This window comes from Macrobrachium rosenbergii, chromosome 52 (genome assembly GCF_040412425.1).
Source record: "Macrobrachium rosenbergii isolate ZJJX-2024 chromosome 52, ASM4041242v1, whole genome shotgun sequence".
In the NCBI taxonomy this organism is placed as follows: domain Eukaryota; kingdom Metazoa; phylum Arthropoda; class Malacostraca; order Decapoda; family Palaemonidae; genus Macrobrachium; species Macrobrachium rosenbergii.
In genome coordinates this window covers 17,236,563-17,259,217 of record NC_089792.1, presented here as the reverse complement: position 1 = coordinate 17,259,217, position 22,655 = coordinate 17,236,563, and the positions used below count along the sequence as shown (strand labels likewise).

Sequence of the window (22,655 nt, the reverse complement as noted above, 5' to 3'; positions counted from 1 at the left end):
CAAGGATGTCATCGCCGCTAAGCACAAAGACGTTAATACAAAAAAAAAAAAAGAGACATGTGAGGGATTCAGTGCTAGCCCAGCATCGAGCTAGACTTTCGCATGTCGAGAGAACGATGGAGGACCTAAAAAGTAAACTTTCGAAATTGAAAAGGGAATCCAAAGACTGCTTGATGGAAGCAAAGAAAAGTAAGAAATTGACAGGAGGCAGCAAACCTCCTAATGAACCCATTGCTGCTCAGCAAAAGATACTCGATTTGTGTGAGGAGACCTCCCAAGGTTTTACAGGTATGACGGGAGGAATATAATCGGCTGCTGGGGGAATCGGTCTACAAAGATGTAGAAGAGTCTATCCTAGATGATTATGATGGTGAGCAAATTACATATCCATAATACAGTGTATACGTTAGTGGGCATATTTATAACGTAAAAGTTCCTCTTTTTGTTCACTACGGTTTTATGGTATTGAATAGAGATGGATTCTAATATGTGGCAAACAGGGATATCTGGTACAGCCACAATTGTAAGTAATGGATATCAAATGATACCATATATAAAAGCAATGAACTTTTTAAAGGATTCAAATGCTAAAGTTGATTTAATATTGTCTTCTTTCAGTCTCTGTCAAATAGATTTACTGATGATATTTCATCAATGTAATATGAATTAATGTCCCATAAGTGTTTCTGGAATTAAGTAGGTTGCATCAATACTTTTAAATTCTTGCTTTTTTTTGTGTTGTTAAACATTTTTTTTTTTAGCCTACTTCGATTCATTTTAAAGATAAGATATTATAAGTAAAGCACTAAGCCTATTAAGACTTTATAGCGCTGCAGTTACTATGAAAAGGATAAGACAGAGTTCTGACAGTAGGCATAAGAAAAGAAAGGAAAGGAGGGGACAATGCTGAGTTGAAAGAGAGATTGACACGGACCAAAAAGGGTCGTCAGAACCCTTTGAATAAGTTTACTACAATTCTGCTGTATTCAGGACCCAGAATCTCCTTATGTGGTCGATTCATTATAGAAAGATTAAATTAAATCAGCTATGAAGCTTTCTATATCAAAACCAATTTAACAAAAAGTAAAAAGATTTATACATACACTAAGGGTGCTATACATACACACACACACTATATACTGTATATATATATATATATATATATATATATATATATATATATATATATATATATATATTATTTTTATATATATAGTATATAATATATAAATACTGTATATATATTTTATATATGTGTGTGTCTTTTTAGCTACCAACTAATGGTTTTTATTGCTGTATGCCCTTGGAATATAATTATATTATTGTTATATTTTACTGTTAGAAATAAAGCTCTATTCTTTATTTTTCAAGAAAAATAAGGAATTTGGGGTGACCTAACTATTATAAGCATGCATGTTACTAAACAATAATTCATATATTTTCTTATTCATTTTACAGGTGCAAAAGAAGAAATCCCTACGGCTTCTACGCCGTGGGACTTGGGACCACCTGCCTCTAAGAAAAGAGCAGTAAAACAAACATCATTTGGTAGTCTTGTTAACATTGAAAAAAAATGCTTTGATTAAAAAAAAGTCTGCTTTTGAAGCAAGAAAAATTGAAGTTGCAAATAGAGTTATTAAAAAAACTACTTTGAGATAAACCTTCTAACAAGGAAGATTTTGTATATTTAGATTTGTAAAATAAGAGGCTTTATTGTTTATACCTTTTTTTATTTGACCTTCACTTACATTATACGGATAATCAAATGTTTAGTTAATTATCCGTAACAAGGTAAACATTATAAAACTTGGTACCAATCTTCACACAATCACAATTATGCCACGGGGTCAGGGAATAGAAAAAACAAAGAATGATTTCTAATAAAAAAAATGTGTTTATTCACTTATATTTTTATTAAAACCTCCTTGCAATTAGTGATGCTCTTGTTCTTGGTCCATTAAGTTGGCCCCTGTAATCTTATTGGTCTGGTAGAGGCCTACCTTGCTCTATGTCAGGACCTAAGGGTTCGTGTCTGTCTATACAATGTTATGTAACATAGCTGTTGCAGCTGTAACTTTGCATGTGGATTCAGGGGATCTCATTCTGCTCTGTACACGTAGGAGATGGAACCGACGTTTCCATCTTCCAGTAATCTGCTCAGTGAACACCCTTGTACCTCTGTTGTCTGAAATGTAGCGACGTTCCTGAGCAGTGTGTGTATGCAGAAAAGGTGTCATTAAGCAACCGCTGTCGCTCAAAATGCATCTCTTAATCCTTCCGCTTTCCATGACATCCTATATTTGGCTGCTCCTTAGTACTTGACTATCAAGAACTGATCCAGACCATTCAGCTACTATTTTAACAGATCTCCCATGATGATCACATATAACATGGGCATTAATTGAGTGATACCCTTTTCTGTTAACAAAGGCTACTTCATTTTCGTGGGGACTCACTATCCAAATATGTGTCCCGTCAATCAATCTAATCACTCTGGGAAATCCTCGTAATTGGTAGAATCTATCCTTTATTTGTGGTAAACTGTTTTCATCAGGGAGTTTCACAAAGCCATTGGTCCTCCTACACAGGGCGTTAGTAGCTCGGTGAATGGTTTGGAAAGCTGTTGGTTGGGTTAGCTGAAGAAGATCTACAACCATATGAAATGTTCCTGTTGCATAATATTGAAGTGCAATTAAAACTTGCTGATACGGCAGAAGAGCGTAGTTTCTTCTTGTAGGGTGTTCTATATCGGATGTTATTAAGTCGATGATATTCATTATGCCTTGCCGTGAAAATTCTCTTTGGTAATTCAGCATCATCAGATATCTCCAATGGGCTTCTCCTCTCCCGAAAGACTCGTTCTCTCCGCATAACACGACGAAGTTCCACTAATTCTAAGATTCTTTTAGCCGTGCCTTCACTCTGTGGCAAGTGTCTAACTGATTTTAGTTGCTTGCTAAGAAGTTAGAGCGGCCCTAGATCAACGCTAACTTAGTAAGGAACTTGGGAATCAACTAACTGTTATTGGGGTTTTATGAATAACGTTTAGCACGCAACTAGCTTAATAACCAGCTAACTCCCGATTTAGTTCCCTACTAGGCTTAGGAGGGTTTTATGAATGTGGGTCCTATGGGCCGTTCCGATATGTTTTGTCCTCACTTTGACATGCTTGTTTACATGTCGGGTTAGACCTCTGGAGCTCGGCTGGGCTGGGGTTAACACTGCTCTTGAGTAATAGACGAGTTTTCTTTGACTGATAATGGATGACGTTTTTATTCTTGGTCGTTTTATTAGCTGTGTGAACAGAATTAGCTATAATTTCTTTTATTAATCACTCTTCTTACTTGTAGGCCGTTGTCATCTGGTTGAGATAGTAGAGGACTGTTTTGTCGTCAATATTTGCATCTCTTGAGTCATACCATTTGTTTGTTATCTTCTTTGCAATTAGTACTGCAAAGCCGTTGCACACAAGTCAATGGAGCGGGGGCATCCCATTTAAGCTCCATATGAGTAGGAGTTCAACTGTTGCACTGGGATAAGGCTCGGGCGGATATAGGCGCTTATGGTGAGTATTAAGTGGCGCATTCGTTGGCACCAGTAAGGTACAGGGGTTGCTGGCCTTTTCATAGAAAGTGATATCCATCTGTCCATCAGGATATTTTAAGAGGACATCCAGGAAGGAGTGCTGGTCATTTTTACTCTTCACGGGGTGACGGAGTAAATCCGAATTTAGAGCTGTGTTTTGACTTCATGAAGGCGATGCAGACTAACCGGCAATAGAACTTCGCAACGAAGACTCCGAGAGGGAATACTATTGCGATGCTTGGTATATCGTGCCCTTCGACATTTGAAAGGGGCCTCCTAGGTCCAGATACCGAGGAGAGTTTTCGGGGTCTTCTTTTTGGTGTTAATAGAAGATGCCAGACTGGCCTCTCACAACTTTTTAATCATGTAATAGATGGTTCTGTTAACGTACACATTCGTGTACCCCTCAGATATACAGTAGTTTCTAGAACTGCAAATCTGTAAAACTAAGGCATACTTAACTTTGTGTTTCGACATTCAGTAGCAAAAGCCTCTTATTATTCATAGATACTTTGTAAACTTCTTTCGTTATGTGCTTTTTACTTCAGCTTTAGTATGGCAATGACAAGGTGGTGATCAACGCCGACATCTGGTCTTCCAGCTCATACTATTTCTTGGCGTTCTTCTTCTCTCACGACTAATAGCTTTGCTCTTCCAGCTCATTTATTTGGTTCTTCTTTTTTATGACAGCTTGTGATCTTTTGAGGGCTGACCAAGTGTATTTTGGATATCCTATGATTGGAAAAGATTTCTTCTAATTGCCAAACTATGTGCAGCAAAAAAGTAATAAACCAGCGCATTTTCGTTTGCAGTCTCACCCAGGCTTTCCTTTACCCCTTGCATCCTATTATCCTTCAAGACCTGCTAGTCAACGAGTTTTTCACACTTGCGATATTGACTTTTTTTTTATTACTTTTACACATATGAGAACAGATACTATAAATCACTGATATAATAAAACATAATGATGAAATAACAGAATGCTAGTGACATTTTTACATGCCACCGGTGCTTGTTTTAATTTGCCGTTTTTGATACAACACTGATCTAAGGACAGAGAGACGCGTCGTAATCTTGTCGAAAGTTGGAACCATGACGCAGTGAAACCCTTGCACGTATATGTTGTATTACCCACTCCGCCGAGGTACCTCTGTGGGAACAGTGAATTCGTCTGTCGTATAAATAATATATAACAGAGACATTCAACTCATACGACGTGCTCCGTATTAATTGTAATATCCCCACTCTCATGGTAGGTAGAAAATAAGTTTTTTCGTGGAAGTCCTGGCCTAATGTCAATTGTGAAGCTTTCGCACACTCGTAGGGCTGTATATTTGGGGGCGCTTGAACGAACATTCATATTGCATCTTGGTTCAGCTTTCTTGAAATCATCCATAGCTGGTCTTGTGTTGCCACCATACGTTGGCGGTGCTATGTACAGCAAGTCCTTTTAATGCTATTGACATCCAGTCTTGGCATCTTGATGATACATCACGTAAACCCAGTTCTAGCTCTGATAGGCAGCCAGGGCAACTCAAAGAATACAGAGGTAATCCTATCCCGAGGTGTACGAGTAATACTTGAGGTATTAGCTTACTATGTGTGTGTGTGTGTGTGTGTGTGTGTGTGTGTGTGTGTGTGTGTGTGTGTGTGTAACATCCCAAACATCAAATTTGGTGTATATTGTGAAATTGGTAATTATGGAATTGGGCTATATATACCCAAGTAATGGGGCACTTTCAGCCACACAGCGACAAAACAATGACACGGAGTGGTTGGACTGTAGGATAACGGAATCCACAAAATAAATTTAATGTGATGTGATAAACGTATCTAAGCGTGAAACTGATGAAACGCCACAGTTGCAGAAAGAAGTAATATTTAGAGGTCGGAATTAATTTTCATGGCTCCGCTTATGATAGAGTTTTGGGTGAAGATATATGATTTTGGGATGCTTCGACAAGGTGGTTGTCTTGTATTGGGATTACTGGTTTAGGCCCTTGAATTTTGTTGCTCTTAGACAGTTACATTACAGTTCATAATATTTTGTCTATGAGTAATAAGTTAATTAAATTGTGGTATCTCTTATAAAATGTAGCTGTCATGGTTGGGTGGTTTAGATAAAACTGCCTTTTGCCCAGCAGGATCCCTTACCGTTAAGGCTCGTAATTGTGGTAAGGGTTGGAAGGGAATAAGAGGCTTGAAGAGGCTTGGTGTAGACCTCGGGACTCTGCTACCAACAGAGACCAAGATGCCATATAATAAGTAAACAGAAATCAACAGGTTCTTTTGGCCCCTATTCTGGCGAACTTACTCCGTCCCCTAGCCGTAACAACATCCTGGCTCTTGTGGTTTCAATAATGTTTCGCATATAGGCGCATCAATTCTGCTACTTCGAAAGCGCATTATGTATGATGTCAGAGCATATTGATTGATAATTTCTCGACGCATTTCTTAGTTTTATGGGTGTTGAACTAAAGGACGCCCACTTAATCAAGAACCTATTTTGAAACCAACTTATGCATAATTTTGTTCGAAATATGCAAGCAACTGTGAAGGTATTATAATTGTAAATTTCCGAGAAATTAATGCCCAAGACTGATATCACTTTGAGTATTGTCGAATATAAAACTTTATGGCTTTCTGTATAATTGATATTTCATTTGCAGTACCACACATTTAGCCAAAAAGCTAACCGTTTTCATTCTATCCAAGTTTTGAATTGCATAATATGAGAAACGAAACAAATACCTGAATGAAAATGGTCATTCAGCGGTACGAGTAAACTTATTCCGTGACGATGTAGCCAGAGGTTCCGTCAGCTCCCAGGAAGAAATATCATAATAATCTTTTATTATTCTGTTGCGGCGGCTTACGGTGAGCGTATTTTTGTTGATGATGAATCCCACTCTGATTTATATTAATTATTGGAAGCTATAATTGATAGTAATGTGTGATAAGGTCTAAGGAACTGGACAAAAGAGAGCGGCGCTCGTGTATGTTTGTTTACGTTTGGCTCGAAGGGAATAATTTATTGTGTTGTGTCTTGTATCTGATGTATCAGAGATTGCAATCTAATACATAGGCTGTAATTCCTTTTCGACCAGGAATTCAATACATGGAGTTTCGAATCCAAGGTAAAAGCATCTAAGGAAAGGGTGGCAAGACCCCTAGGAAGACCCACTAGGTTTGACATTCGGCCGAGGTTAGGCTACCTGACCTAGCTTAGGCCTAACCTATCTAGGCTTTAGAAGTTATTAAAAGATACGTAATACCTCCCATGGGATTGGAACCAGACCTAGGCAATAGTAATTCAACTTGACGTGTAAATCAACCAATCATCTTGACGGGACAAAAACTTTCTTGAGTAACCAACCTGTGTAGGTAGTTTCATAGGGTATTTTATTACTAGAACATTGCCGTATTAGGCCATGTAGGAATTCCTCAATGCTAGCTTAAAAGTCATTGAAGCTTAGGCTAGTAACGAGATGGTTAATGGGAGGTAGGTAGGTAAGTAGGGGGAAATCACGCTCATCTGCCTTAAACCAACACGTTTTCTTAAGCCGTGATCGAGTAAAGATGGCTTCCTGTGCACTGACTGACCATCAAGTTGTAGCTTGCTGCAAGAGTTGTGGATCTTCTTGTATTTGGGTTTTTGAAAATAGTTGTCCATGGTGTCAGGCTGTTGGGGGTTGTCCACAAGGAATTAAAAATCCATGAAGCCACAGTGGGCCAGTGTTGTCTTCATGTGGCTAGAGGTCTTTGGCTAGGTCGAAAGTAGCTTCAAGAGACTGACTGGAGGAAAGGCGTAAGCATGGTGGTTGTCCCAGAAATTCAGCAATGCTTCTGGGTTACTAGGTTGTACGCTGCTGAGCAGTAGTTGGGGAGCTTATGACCCAGGCTTGTGAGAAGTAGATTCATAGTCACCAGGGTTCCTTGCAGATTCAGGATCTAATATACATTCTGACAGTAGGACATTATTCCATTGGCTGATGATCCTCCTAGTAATTTTTAGTGCAGATTATCGGGGAGTTTTTTAATTGTGGTTCTCCTACTGATACTGACCCCATGGCTCTTGTCTTTACTTCTGATTTTTGCTGAGAGTGAATTATAAATTAGGCCATTCATAGTTTTGGTAATTTCTTGGATGTAATATTTACCAATTCTTGTCATGGTAAAACAAGTGTTTGTGGGTCCTCCAAATAGACCTGTTTATAAATGAGACCATGCGTAATTCTGGTAATTGCAACCAGCAAAGGTAATCCAAATTTAATTTTTTTTTTTTTTTTTTTTTTTTCCCAACAGAAAACCATAACCTCATAAATGCTGTACTTACACAGCTTTTTAATGATCTGAGGGATGTGCCTTAAGCAGTAATGCAAGTTGACCAGTTGCTCAGTGCTGGAAATGTTGAATGGCAGATAGCAGTCTCTTAATTCTGTCCTCATGCAGGCGAATAACAGTTGTAACAATGTCGACCTCCTTTCTCAATTTCATAGCCTTTGTTAAATAAATCATGTTGGACTTCTCTGGGTTTGTGTGATGTCTAAGTTATTCACACAACCAGCAGAGAAGAGCATAATACAATAGTTTTTAATATTTAAAAAAAAAAATCATAACTCATACTTACTTGACATTGCTTATTGATGCTCTGATGGGTGTGCCTTAACCATAAATTAAGTTCATTAGATTAAGATCAAAATCATAATCAGAATTTAATAAAAAATTATTTTTAAATGTTGTAAAATAACAGTGTGTGATCAACATGTTCTGATGAGAAAGATTATTCTAAGCCTTGATAAAGTCAAGAAGTGCCACAGATGAATTAAAATGCAGAATCTCCAAACTATTGTACTAATGTAATTTAATTTTTATTAGCAATCTCTTATTGTAATATGTTCCATTGCTGTCAGGGGAGTTAATGTTCTCCTGTTCTTATCTGGATGTTTCTAGTTATTATTTAAGTGATGTAGCAATTTCTTAATTCAACTTTATTACAGGTATATAATGGCCAGGCCGCCTATATCTAAAGGTGTTATTGTTCCATCAGACTTGTTAGACGATATAGCAAGGTATGTAAAGTGCTGTGAGTTGCTTTTGAATACAGTATTGTGAATGTCTGTACTAGTAAATTTAATGCTCCATGATTGAATAGATGTTTTTCCCAAGTTGAAAGGTAAATAGAATGAGTTAGATTTTAAATGCAGTGCAGTACTGTAAATACTTCTGAGGTGTTTTGATCAGTTTAAATTACAGTTGTGCATTTTCTCATCTTCACTGTGGTTTGAATTTTTATATTTTGTTATATGTTCTGGATGGATCCATTCTGATTTAATTACTGTAATTGGCTTTATCATTGCAGATGTTCTTTAAATATTTTAAATTCATGTATTGTACACTTTTTGAACACAGAAAACAAATAATTTTCATATTGTATTTCTAACAAAATTGGTACCTTATTGCCTGTGAACACTCTCTCCAAGCAAAATATACACTGATACTCTAGTTGGTCATCATATACCCATTACTTTATGTTAGCCTGAACTGCAGTAGCAGTTGTTTCAGATACATCCATAAAGAATGGTCTTCATTTCCACCTTTTTGAGTGCTTTCATGTCCCCGAGAACCCCTTTTGAAAACTGGCCATTATTCTGAGGATCTGCTGTTAAATACCTGCAGTGTCATTCCCAGAAAATTTCATTTTAATAGCTTATTATAACTATTTTGATTCACTATTGTCACTCTAATCTTGATTGGCTCTGGTATTTTTTATGTTTTTCTCTTGAAATTGTATACTGTACATAATTATTTTGGTTATTTTCATACTTTTAACCTTTAAATGATGTTTGTAAACTTTTTCCAGTCTGGATTGCTTAGTAAGTGTAAGTAAAATGATTTTCTAGCTTAGCTAGCTCAGGGCTTAAGGAATATTCCTTATCTCAATCTAGAATCAGTCACTGAAACTTGGAAACATTGCAGTTAACTGGAGGTAGTAAAGACATCATGCTGTGCTTTATCTAAGTGTAAAGTTGGAACTTCTTTCATTTTTATTTATTGTCTGGAAGGTGTTTGCATTTTTTATTCAACATATATTTGAACAAGGAAAGTTAAGTTCTTGCTCCGCTGTGTCTGTTGTATTGTCTCCATGTGGTGTTGGGAGACCTTTCAACATTCAAGTATCTACCAGAGTGGATTATAAGAATTTTAGCTCCTGGTCTTGCAAGACCAGCTGGTTCTATGGCTGCTACTTTTGTCGCGGATGAGGAAGACTCATTTAGGCCCGGCTCTTCCTTTCAGTGTTCTCCTACGTCTCCTCTACAGATTTTGGATAAAGAAGAGGAATACTTAGAATCTGTCCCTTCAGTTTTTAAGAATCTGGTTTAATTGTGTTTGGACAGACATCCAAAGTTCTTTTCGGTTAAGCATTCAAAGGCTTTCTCACGCTCTCAGTGCATCAGGTTGGCGTCCGACCATTTACCTCTCCCTTCATTTTGCTGCCAGATTCTGTACATGGGAGATTTGACTCTAATGCAAAGGCTTTGCCCAAGAAAATCTCTTCTAAAGGATCCTCTCATTTGTTTATATTGCTGCATGTTGCGAGTGCATCAGTGTATCGGACAGGGGGTTTCCGCCCCTTTTCTCCTGATCCAGCAGTTGACAGCACTTTTTTCCCATGATTTTTCCAGCCAAGATACATGCAGCTGTTTCTGACAAGTTACATTTCGCAATTCAAGAGGCCAAGAATATGTATAATGACATTGAAGCTGTCTTGCAGTGAAATTGTGCTGAACACTGTTAAACAGTGTTTGAAAGAGTTTGGTGAACCTCTTCCTCCTTTGGCCAGGGTTCCTTTTGTTAAGGCCTTAAGGTTTTTTGCTTCCCTAGACAAGGATACTCTTTATGTAATAAGGGAGCTGTCTCGCATCATGAGCAATCTCAAAGTTTGCAGGAGTGGGCAACTTTCTTCTCTGCTGGTTCCTTCTGTCTCCTACCTTAGTAAACAGGAAGATAATAGATGACAAGCTGTCGAGACAGAGAAAATTTAAAACAGGATTTTTTATCCACTAGTCACAGGCCTATAAATGGAAATTTCATACTTCATCTTCCTTTAAATGTTCTTTGGGCAGTACTACTACTTTTTTGAGGTGTTCCTTTCAAACTTCAGGTAGAGAGAAAGTGTCCTTTCGGCAGCAATGTTCTAGATCTCATTCTGTAAAGGTAGGGAAGTTTAACTCCTCCTCTTATAGCAAGAATCCTAAGTCTGATAAGTTAAGTTAAGTATATCTTAGTTTAACAGACCACTGAGCTGATTAACAGCTCTCCTAGGGCTGGCCCTTGAAGGATTAGATTTATTTTTACGTGGCTAAGAACCAATTGGTTACTAAGCAGTGGACCTACAGCTTATTGTGGAATCAGAACCACATTATAGCGAGAAATGAATTTCTATCACCAGAAACAAATTCCTCTTGTTCTTCACTGGCGGCTCGGAGATTCGAACTCACGACCAACAGAGTGGTAGTTGAGAAGGGCTTTCACCCAGCGAGAACTCCTAAGTCTGATAAAGAGTATAACTTCAAGTCCTCAGATATCTGTGGGTTGCAGGTTGGCCCACTTCACTCAAGTGTGGGAGCACTTAGAGTTAGACACATGGGTAAAGAAAGTACTTTTGGAAGGTTATTGCATTCCCTTTCAAGAGTTTGCCTCCTCTTTCAAACCATCCCATAACCTTTCAGTCATATAGAGGCAACATAGAGAGAAGAGACAAGTGTTGAGTCAGGAAGTCTCTTCTCTGTTAGATAAGGCAGCAATAGAGGAGATACTGGCTACGTCACCAAGTTTTTACCAAAGGCTATTCCTAGTTCCAAAGGCAACGGGAGGTTGGAGGCCTGTCTTGGACATGTCCAAGCTCAACCTCTTATGTCCAACTGTCCCCTCTTTCCTTGGAGTCAGCCTCCACAGTCTTAGCTGCCTTGGAGAAGTGGCCATGGATGTTTATGGTGGACGTGAAAGGTGGGTACTTTCACGCCCCCATTCACTTTTGTTAGAGGAAGTTCCTGCGCTTTGGCTTTGGGGGAAAGACATCAATATTGAGCTCTGTTTTGGGCTGAGTTCCACAACTCAAGTTTTCAGCAGGGTACTATCCCCCTTTGCAAAATGGCTTCACTTTCTGTAAGTAAAGATACTTTTGTACCTGGATGATTGGATTATCATTGCAAAGTCTAGGGAGGATTGTCTGAGGTCAAGAGAGCTAGTACTGGGCTTAGCAAAAGCCATAAAGTTACTTATAAACTTCACAGTCTTCTCTGGAACGGACTTAAAGAGTGACCTACAGGAAGTCCCCACTTACCAGCAGCATTTTGGTGTTCCTGCACTTGGCTAGCGACATTGTGAACTGGATTTTCGGCGCTGATCTCCGGTTAATGACTCCGTTAAACGGGGATTCCTGCGCTGGTCATCGGTTAATGGCACCATTAAGTGGGGATTTAGGCACTTTTATCACCAATTTTCAGTCAGCACCGCTCGGCGGGGATGGAACCCCCTGCTGTTAGCCTGGGACTGCTTGTACTTGGGCATGACAATCAGTTTGGTTCTTTACAAGGTTTTACCAACACATGCTCTTTTCTGGAGAAGTTAAGTCCCAAGTGCAAAACTACGGATGAGACCTCTTCAGTTGCAATTGAAGAGGCAATGACACGGAGAGACAAACAGCCTACGAGTTGGTGCTATGAAGCCTAGAACTGTTCCCTTACCTTCACTGGTGGATGTCTGAAGAAGTACTGCTTGCAGGAAAGTATCTAAGTGTTGACCCCAGAGCTCTCACTGTATTCAGACATCTCAGACGAGGGGTGGTGTATAGTTATGGGGAATCAGGTCACTTCAGGAGCATGGTTGCCAGTTGAAGTGAGTTTTCACATCACTGCAAGGAGTTATTGGCTCTGCAGAAGGAGCTGCAGGACCTGTAAAGTGTAGTGACCAACAGAGTAATATCTGTCTTCTCAGACACCTCAATGCCTCTGGCTTATCTAAGAAGACAAGGGGGCTCAAAGTCAGAAACCTTGGTAGCCATCACCATGGATTTACTCCTCTGGACAGAGGAGAGTAATATTATCCTAATGTCCCAGCTTGTGCCTGGTCGACTGAATGTTCAGTTTGCGAGGTATTTTGGAGAGAGAGTTTGGCCAACCTCTGATTGATCTCTTTGCATTGAAGCTGAATCATTGCCTCCAGTTGTGCATCTCACCAGTTCCAAACCCTCAAGCCTGGGCAGTAGACATTGTGGTTCTAGATTGAACAGACCTATCCATATGTGCCTCCCCTCCGTTTCCACTGTTGAAGGAGGTGCTATAAAAGTTGCGGGAATCTTGGAACACCACTGTGATGGTAATCACGCCTGTGGTTGCTGAGAAGACATTGGTTCACAGACCTTCTGACCTTCTGGAATGTCAGTAGAAGTTCCCAGACAATTACTTTTTTGGACAAATCTACTTTGACAGACGGGGACAGGGAGGTTTCTTGGAAGTAGCAACATGCTTCAACTAACCACATGGAGCTGTTGAAACTGTTGATGAGCTCCCCAGCTCTAGAGGCTTTTCAAGGTCATCTAGGGACTCTATCCTCGCTGCAAGGAGGAAGCTCACTAATATCAGAAACATTGGGACTATATAGACCATGGTCTAAGTCCAGGTCATTGATATTGTAATAAAGTCTCAGTGATTCTTGAGATATGCTAAAGGTTTGTCTGTTGCCTCCATCAAAAGCTGTAAATCCATGCTGGCTTCTGTTTTAAGACATGCTGAAATGGATATTTCGAACAATGTTGGCTTGCGTGAAGCTGTTTGCCCAATTCAGCCGGAAATGCCAAAGGTTCTGCAAAAGCCACTTTTATGGAACCTGAACATTGTCATGTCTTACGAAGGCTTAGAGGCCCTCCTTTTGAACCCCTGAGAGAGGTTTCTCTCATGGCCTTTCTCTGAAAACTGTCTTTCTGGTGGCCTTGGCTTTATCCAAAAGAGTAAGTGAATTACTGTACAAGCAATATCATTGTTAGTAGGGTTTCCACGTACTGGAGCAGAACTATCTTTTTTGGCCTCCTTTCGTGCTAACAATGATGTTGAGGACCTCACTTGATGAAGTACTTGCTATGGAGTCATATTCATTAGGTAAGCATTAATGGGGACACAGTATTTGTAGTGATATCTGTTAATTTGGTTGTAGGGAATCTGTTAACCACTTCCAGCACACAGTGTTGGAGTCAGCAAATGATAGAGTGTTTCTCCTCAAAAATGGTGATTGTTATGATAAAATCAATTTTTAGGTACCCTCTATCATTGAGAATCCTCCCTCCTCCCCTCTCAAGGGTTTTAAGAGAAGAATGACAACCAAAACTATTGCTGTCCTACCCCCACTCTCTGAAGAGGGGGTGTAACTGTTTGGAGCATTTGTTAATGATTGTTTCAATTCTAACACTTGTTGAACCCATGCCAGATAGTCACCTTTGAAGCAAATGATAGAGGGTAAGTACCTAAAAATTGATTTTATCTTAAAAATCACCATTTTGATAGGTTTGTTATGTCTTCATGTATTTTTGCATTTATTGCTGTATACTACATATGGGTTCCCAGCTTACCTGCCAAATCGTTCTTATCTTTGAACTTTATTCCCAAACATAGATAGATTTTCATTTAAATGCTCTGCAAGCTACTCTCTTATTCCCACGTCATTTATGTAACCTGTAGTTAATTTTAAGTTAACATAGCATTTTTCAAGCAAACAGATAGGCAATGAACTTAATTCCATTCAGCCCAGCAGGTCTTTAAATATTTAAATCAAGATGACCTACTGAAAGTACTGTATTGTGGTAAATTTAACAAAAATACTTTGGCGTAGGCCTACCCCAACCTGATCAGTGTAGTTTAAGCTGCATCACACAAAATGCAGTAAACAAATCTAGAACTGAACAGTTATTACCCCAGTACCTGCCATTACACTTCCTGAGAATAAATACAGCTCTGATACACCTTTGGGAGAAAGTGTAGTTGAACCACGGCCAATAGATCACCATAGTCGGCTAATGGCATGGCCTAAGCTAACCTTCAGTATACAGGCAGTCCCGGTTTCATGACGGTTCCGCCACTGACGTTCGAGGTTCGGCGCTTTTCAAATATATTCATCAGAAATTATTTCCGGCTTACTACGACGCATGTTCGGGGTTACGGCCGCCGTCGCCGATCCGGCCGGAAGAAATATGGCCCCAAAACGGCAGAATAATCATAATTTGAAGGTTTGTTTTGATGTAAAACTCAATAATAATGCAGTTTACATCGTTTTCAATGCACCCAGAGCATTAAAAGTAAGGTTTTCTTATGATTTTTGACGATTTTCGACGATTTTCTGGCTTACGACGATTTTCGGGTTCTTGGCGGAAGAGCGGAACCCCGTAAATAAACCGGGACCGCCTACTAGTCAACGAGTAATGCATGTAAGGTCTTTATTTACACATTTCTCTGGTTAATGTAAAGTGTACAGATTAAGGTAGCTTCAAATCAACCACTAATATAAAGCAAATCGATAAATTATGGTGACTAAACTCATGCAGACGTAAGTTATTAAGTAAATCCTAACAATAAAATTTAATTAAGGAAATTGGATATAATGATTATTTTATAATAAATTTAAGTTATTAAATAACAAAAAAAATAAATAAGTGTCATTCATCCTTCAAAACCATAATTTCAAATCATTACTTTGACCTCCACTTCCCTGGTTGATTGCTGGCCATATGGCCCTCTTTTCTGTTGGGAAAAAATATATCAAGATTTGCACGTGCATAACGTCAAGAAGTTCAGGAATTATTGATACTGCAGTCCAGTGATATATGTATTCCTAATCCTGGGGAAGTTGAACTTAAAAGGGTGAATGTTTTTGTTGACATCAAGAATGCAAATTAATAAAAATCAAAACTTGGCAAATGGTTAACCTGTCAGGGGCTAATTTTTTTCTAATGATGCTGTGATGCTTTTGATTGGTTGGTATTGATAGTACTGTGTATGATTAAAAATACAATTAATGATTTTCAAATGTGTTAAATATACTGATAAGTTGGATATACTGACAATTAGAAATGCACAAAGGAGAAATTTTAAGTGATTTTCTGTAATATGAAATTGAATTGTAACAACAAAAAATCCCTTTACCACAGGAAAAATGTGGAGAACTTAAGAAGTACTAATCATTTCCTACTGTTGTTGTTGTAGTATAGCTCAGTGAGTAGAAGGGAAGGAGCAAAGCTTTTTTTTTATTTTTTTTTAAGATGTTTGTCATGTACAGTTACTATAATGCAGATTGTCATGTACAGTTACTATAATGCAGATGTATACAAAGACTGAAAAATAATGTATTTTCAATCTCATATTTCTCAGCCGTTTCCTGTTGGATGCATCTGACTCTGAGTTGGGAGATCCCATCACACTTTGCTTCATAACAGAGCTTGCATACTGGTTCTATTTGGATGAGTATGTTGAAGAGGATGATAATCTAAATACCATCAAATTTGAACCCTTCGCTCAGCAACTTATAAATGTAAGTTTTCTTGGCGGTTATCACTATTTCACACATTTTTCATCTCTATTAGTTCTTTTGCTGCTTGTAATAAGTTTCCAAGTAAAATTACTTTATTCCTCATTGAACATATTTAGTTTGTAATCATATTTAGGTTCAGTTAATCTTCATATTGAGTGAAACTATTATTTTCGTAATATCTTTTTCACTTCAATGATTTTGTTTCCTTGCTTTTGTCATTCGTAAATAATGCTTGCTGTTTGTATCTTGTTTTATTGCTTTTTTCATCTTATAGGTAGAAAGATAAACCTTGCTTTTCTAGTAGGTTGCATCAAATATGCAAGAAATTAGGGAGATAAGTTATACACAAATCTTAGAATCCTTTTGGCAGGAATAGGTATCTAGTTCTTGGAAAGCTTGCCAGGCCATTTTATGAGTGTGAGTGTAAAATTCAAGAATTTGTCCTAGAACTAATTCCTGTTCTCTTCAAACCTTTGCAAAATATATTGGTGGATTTCATAATTTGCCAGCCAGGTATTCCTTCTGTGTTTAAATAAGTGTCAGTTTGTCATTTCTTCCTGATGCACTGTAAAGACTCAAACTACTTGTCTCAGGTGTCGACTGGATCACTTTCTGTAAATATTCCCTCATCATCAGTTGAAGTGGTTTTAATGAGATCCATCTCTATGGATGTATATGTAAAAAAACTGAGCCCTTGTGAAAGCAAGTTTGTTTTTGTTTTTGGCAAATGTACATGTTCCTAAAGTTATAGAATGACACCTCTCAGTTTCAAGCACCCTAGAGTGCTATTGGGTCTTGAATGGCAGGCTGTCTCCAGATCTGAATTCTGTGAATGGAATATGGTTTATGTATCTTTGGTATTGTCCACTAATCACCAGATATGCAAGTCATTTGACCCAGCTTTGCAGAGAGCTAAATTTCATCAAACTTTGAGGGGAATGACAACCCATCGCCCCCAGTCTACTTGTTTTTGTAACCTTTATTCCATCCCTTAAAGAGGGTGGTAAGCTGGACAGTGATGCCAGTACTTTGCACAAAAATCAGATATGAAATTATTTTACACATAAAACCCCAAACAACACTGTTATGACCTTTCTATTACAAGGTTATTGTCTACTCATGACCCCGTACTATTAGAGACCTGTTTTCTTTGTCAGTAAAACTTAAGAGATCGCAGATCTCATCTCCCTAGCTACTTAGGCAATATTGAATTGGAGAGCTTGTTTTGAAATTTTAGTTTTTAAAAAGCAAAATTTATTGTTTTTGATAAGCCAATTTTTAGCGCAATTTATTCTTTATTATAAAGCATCAGTTTACTATTGAGTAACTGGTCTCTCAACCCCTCATTTCCTATAGTAAGTGTAATGACTTACCACCACTATAGCTACTGATGTCTGAATTTATACCTAAATAGTTGGAGGTCTTGGTTTTTTTCTTTGATGTGTGTCTACAGCCTGCTGCCCACAGGTTTAAGCAATAGTAGATTTAGGGATTTGTACTGCAAATATAAATATAATTTTTCTTATTAGATATATGCTTTGATTTCAGCGAGTTGGTATTAAACCAAGCAGTGGTACAGTTGAAGAGATGTTGCAGGATTTCAGGGGATTTCAAACTAAGAGTACCCAACTTTTGGAGGACTTTTACTGAACCACGACATGGTCATGTTCTCTTAGTTCAGGTAAGTATTAGATGTAGAGTGACATGACAGTATGATTTGTGAATCTAAGCAGTTATCAACCTTTCAGATCTGCTGTATCTTGCCATAGGTTACTCTTCAAATAATTTTATCATCCAGAGATTAGAAACATAATTTATGTTGTATTTGAATATGATTAAAAACTCCACTGTATACATGAAAATATGAATGTTCATATGGAGCTAAAAAGTACTGGAACTTTTTGACATCTTGCTACAGTTCTCTCTTCAGATGTAAGGAATTTAATACGAGATAAGGTACAGAGGTAGAGAAAAACTGCATGCAAGAAAAAAAAAGATAGAGAACACAATAAAAGTTGAAACTATCAATCCATTGGTCTTTCATAAAAGTTAAAACTATCAATCCATTGGTCTTTCATCAGTACTGTACTTCTGTTCCCAGAAAGCAGCCTTTTGGTAGTAAAAGCAGGTGAGGTGATTTGCAAACCAAATTATCATTGACGATGTCTTGAGCAGTACAAGCTATGATGCTATGAGTAGTGGGTAGTTTTCTCATGCATTACAGATGACATTTGCATTATCAGACACTTCCGTGATCCATATCAAGAACATGACTGGCCATGGCACTGCTGTTGTTGTGAGAAGTAACCAGTTGTGTGATAAGTTACAGATGATTTTGTAATATCAAACACAATTCAGTGATCCGTATCAGGGGAAGTGGCTGGCCATGACACTACCACTGGCACTGGTTCTGCATGCATTTTTGTGCTTGAAAGTATAAAGGGAAGTATAAGAAAACCAGAATTTTAGTCGTGATTACTGGTAGAATTATTGCAAAATCTACTGGAATGAATTCTAAATGTAAAAACCAGTGTTGGCATTTTGAGTGATGCCATTAATAACACCAGAACTAGGACTGCAATGTAGAACATTTTTCATAGGTCATGAATAAAGAGATATTTTGGGGATAATTTGATCGATATATCAGAGGCTGATGAAGATGTGAATGTTCTTTTGGAGGAATTCTCAGTTTTTAAGTGGAATCAATAATAAAGAGATTTAGGAGAGGGAAAACAACAGGTTATGATGGAATCACTGCAGATGTGATTCTAGCTGGAATGAAATTACACCTCTTTTACTAATTTGATTGTTTTGCAGAATATGTAATGGGGGAAACAAAGCCTGATGAATGAGAATTTGAAGTCTTCGTTAAGTAACAAAGAAAGGAAACTTGACTGATTGTGGTCACTATATAGGCATTGCACTTGTGTTGGTTATGATGAAAGTATTCAGTTTGCCTCTCCTCAGTAGAATGGAAAAAAATTGGTAAATAGCTTGGAGATGAACAAGTTGATTTAAGAAAGGTACGACACTGATTATAATAAGGCATTTGACGGCATCCAAAAACAAGTATAATGGGAAGGTCTTGCATCAGTATGGTACTCCTGTTACTTATGTAAAGCTAATTGAAATTATCCATGAATAAATTAGGTGCAAAGTCAACTTTGATGGGGTTTTGTCAGCTAAATTTACGATAAATAGTGGAGTGCTACAGAGGGTGTTATTCCAATAACCTTGCTGTTTACCCTTCTTACAGATTTTGTAATTAAAGGTGGTGGAGATGAGAGGAGGTTTAGAGTGGAGTTACGGTAAAAACTTGACAAGAGGGTACGTAGTTGATGCTGTTTTAATCGGTAAAACACCAGATTTACAAAGCTTGCTTAATAAGATGCATCTTATATCTAGAGAAATAGAATTCAAAATAAATCTAAAAAAAAAACAGGTACAATAAGGACACAGTATGCACATAGGGATGAAATAACATCAGATGGAGGAGGATTAATGAGATTGAATCTTTCAAATATTTAGAAGCAGTGATATTAAGCATGCACTATCTTAATTTGGAATTTTACGAAGACTAGTAATTGCATATCAGTCATGGGCAGGACGAATAAAATTTGAAATCAAATATACTGAAATTTCATGTGAAAGTAAGATTATACATCAAGTCTAGTATGATCCGTATTGCTCTACAGACATGAATTATGATGTGACATTGAAGCTATATCCAAAAGATTCTGTCGATTTGAGAATGAAAATGTAAGAGTATTAGGAGTCTGGTGGCAAGATAGAGTTAACAATGATAACTAAAGAAAAATCACAGGAATTCCATATGTAAATGAGATAGTGATTCTGGGAAGATGGAGTTGGCTTGGATTTGTCCTTGTCACAGCCCATGATAGTGTCAGGTTGGCTCCTGTGGGCACCAGAAAGTTAAACCCAGTCTTACTTGGATAAGAACCCTTTGCCTCATGTAACATTGGAGTCAATGGTGATGATATATACAAATTTAACACTAAAGGCAAAAACAAGGTACTGTACACGAATATTACCACATATAAAGCAATGTAAATGCATCCATTCTGTAACCAAAAACAAAGAAAAAATGTAAAACAAAATTTTATATGTAACTTACCAAGTAATTACATAGCCTATATTTCTAACTCGGTCGGCAGCTAAAAATTTGAAATTCGCGGTAGCCTTCGATTGTTTTATAGTAGGTGACTGGGTCCCACCCTCTATCAGAGGAGGAAGGGTACAACCCGCTGAATAGCATCAGTCCATTTCTGCTGCTTTAATGACCGTAGTTTCAGTTGTCACAGCAGCTATTGTTTCAAGATTGGCTGCTGTATGGTTGTTTTTGTTCTCCATGTAGTGACGTATTCTGAACCTTTGGTAGCATTTAAGCTATTTTCAAATAGCCTAGGATTCATTAGTCTCAGTATTAGCGAAATTATCTTGACTTTTCATGGCGATATCCGACACTAGCTCTACAGGTATCCAGTTTTGCAGCAAAGGCTGCAAAACTAGACTTATGAAAGTGTCTTATGATTCCCACACAATCTGTAATAATTGTAGGGGACAAACTTGCTGTATTGGCTTGACATGTATTGAATGTAGGGACTGGGATCAGTGTAGGTGGAAACCTTTAAAATCTCACTGAGATAAGTTAGAACAAGACAGGAAGAGGAAAGCGGCTCTTAGAGCCGAGGCTAGGAATGTGGCTAATGTAGAATGTTCTCCTAAATCTGCAAATACCAATTTGCCTGTTCTGTCTCCCTCTCCTACTCCTATTTCCCCTTTAACCAGTCCTCTACCTATCAAACCTACTCCTTCACCCGGCCCCCATGCTTCCGAGCGTAACACCAATGCTAGCGTAGAAGCCTGTGTTGGTATGAGGTTTGGGCTCATTGTTTCAACCATGGAACAGTTAAGTGCATCGGTTAAAGTGCTTATGGATCGAGCCAGTGTTAAAAGTGCCAGTGCTAGTGAAGTGATAGTGGAGGAGGTGTCTACTCGTCCCGCCGGCGTTCGAGGAGGAGTCTGCAGGCAGTCCCCAGTTAACGACGGGCTTGGTTAATGACGATCCGGTTTTATGGGGCTTGTCTAGTGACGAAAATCGGCAATTTTGAGCACCAAAAATCACAGGTTTCCGCTTATCAGCGCCGGTAATTGGGTATTGGTGCCAATACATACCTAACAGAGGCACCGATAACCGAAAATCGGCACTTTTCGGCGCCGATAAGCCCGAAAATTGCCAAAAAAGCGCCGGAAATCGCAGATTTTCAGTTAGTGGCGATTTTCGGTTATCATCACACCCCCAGAATGGAACCCCGCGTGTCGGTTATCATCACACCCCAAGAATGGAACCCCGCCCGATGGCGAGGACTGCCTGTACTCCTCCTGCCGGCGTTCTTAGACCAAGGTTACTGCCAGGCTCCCATGCACCAAGGAGAAAGCATACTGGTAGTCCAAGGGAGGTCGATGGGGTTTGCCTACGGGTAGGCACCCCCTCAACCGAGCCAGTTGAACTGTCCCTGGACTTCGTGGACAGCCGCTGGAAAGGCACACGTAAGGAACTGCACGACCTTTCTTCTAGTTCTTCGGACTCCAATTCGGACAAGGTGCCGAGGGTGCTTTTACGAGATGTCTTATCTTCTCAGGAGGCGCATAACAGTTCCCGACCACGCTTCCCCGCCTCCTTGCAAGCGTGCAAAGGATATTGAGTGCAGTCCTCAGTCTTCCTGTAGTTTTTGAGCTAGCTGTGAATGATCTTCGCCCCATCGACAGCATTCGCCGCCCAAGCGCCCGACCTTCTCATGGAAGCTCCTAACTTGGTTTAGAGTATTTAGCAATTCGGCTTCCTGCCTCTGCCTTCTATGAGAACCAGCTTGTTGGCGTCTCAGGCTTCCCAAGATGGTCTTGTCTTCTTTATCCAGGAAGCCTTGAGGAAATGGACTCCTGGCTCTTGGAGAGAGAGAGCAGGAGCAAAGTGGCCTTCTGCATTCCACCCGCCTGTCTCACTTCTAAGAGATACCAAGCATACACTACAGGGGCGCCCTCCTTGGAGTTACTGCCTCCTCAGGAACAACTTCTGTCTGATTGACTCTAATAGGAGGTCAGCCTTTGCTTTGGCTACAGTTATGTTCTCGACTTCGAGGTTTGACCACATCATCAGAATATGCTTAAGGTGTTTGAGGTCCTCAGCTTTTGGACTGGACCGTGGAAGCACTGGCAAAGAAAATCGAAGACTGAGAGGATATGTCGGAGGACTTGTCTGCAGACTGGCTGAGAATTTTTATCCTGTGCAGATAAAGCTATCAGGGGATGGCTCAATGGAACTAAGCTTCTTTATTCATGGTGTCCTGAAGAAACGTGAACTGTGGTGCTCTTTTGCCACAAAGGTGTGACTACATCCCAAGTCGGCATTTCTCTTTTCTCCTTTGGACTACATGTACCTCTTCCCTCAAGCCATGGTCCAAGAAATAGTG

General features: G+C 38.9%; 1 protein-coding gene across 1 annotated transcript in view; it reads left to right on the top strand.

Annotated features, from left to right (window-relative positions):
- Window positions 1–6,317: 6,317 nt before the first annotated feature.
- The window catches only part of LOC136833724 (m7GpppN-mRNA hydrolase-like), a 35,580-nt gene continuing 19,242 nt past the window's right edge, over window positions 6,318–22,655 (top strand). The window contains 6 exon segments of the mRNA XM_067095936.1: window positions 6,318–6,462; window positions 8,586–8,657; window positions 16,005–16,164; window positions 17,713–17,784; window positions 17,787–17,825; window positions 20,601–20,605. Coding sequence (XP_066952037.1) covers window positions 8,593–8,657; window positions 16,005–16,164; window positions 17,713–17,784; window positions 17,787–17,825; window positions 20,601–20,605 — 341 coding nt within the window. The 5' untranslated portion in view covers window positions 6,318–6,462; window positions 8,586–8,592.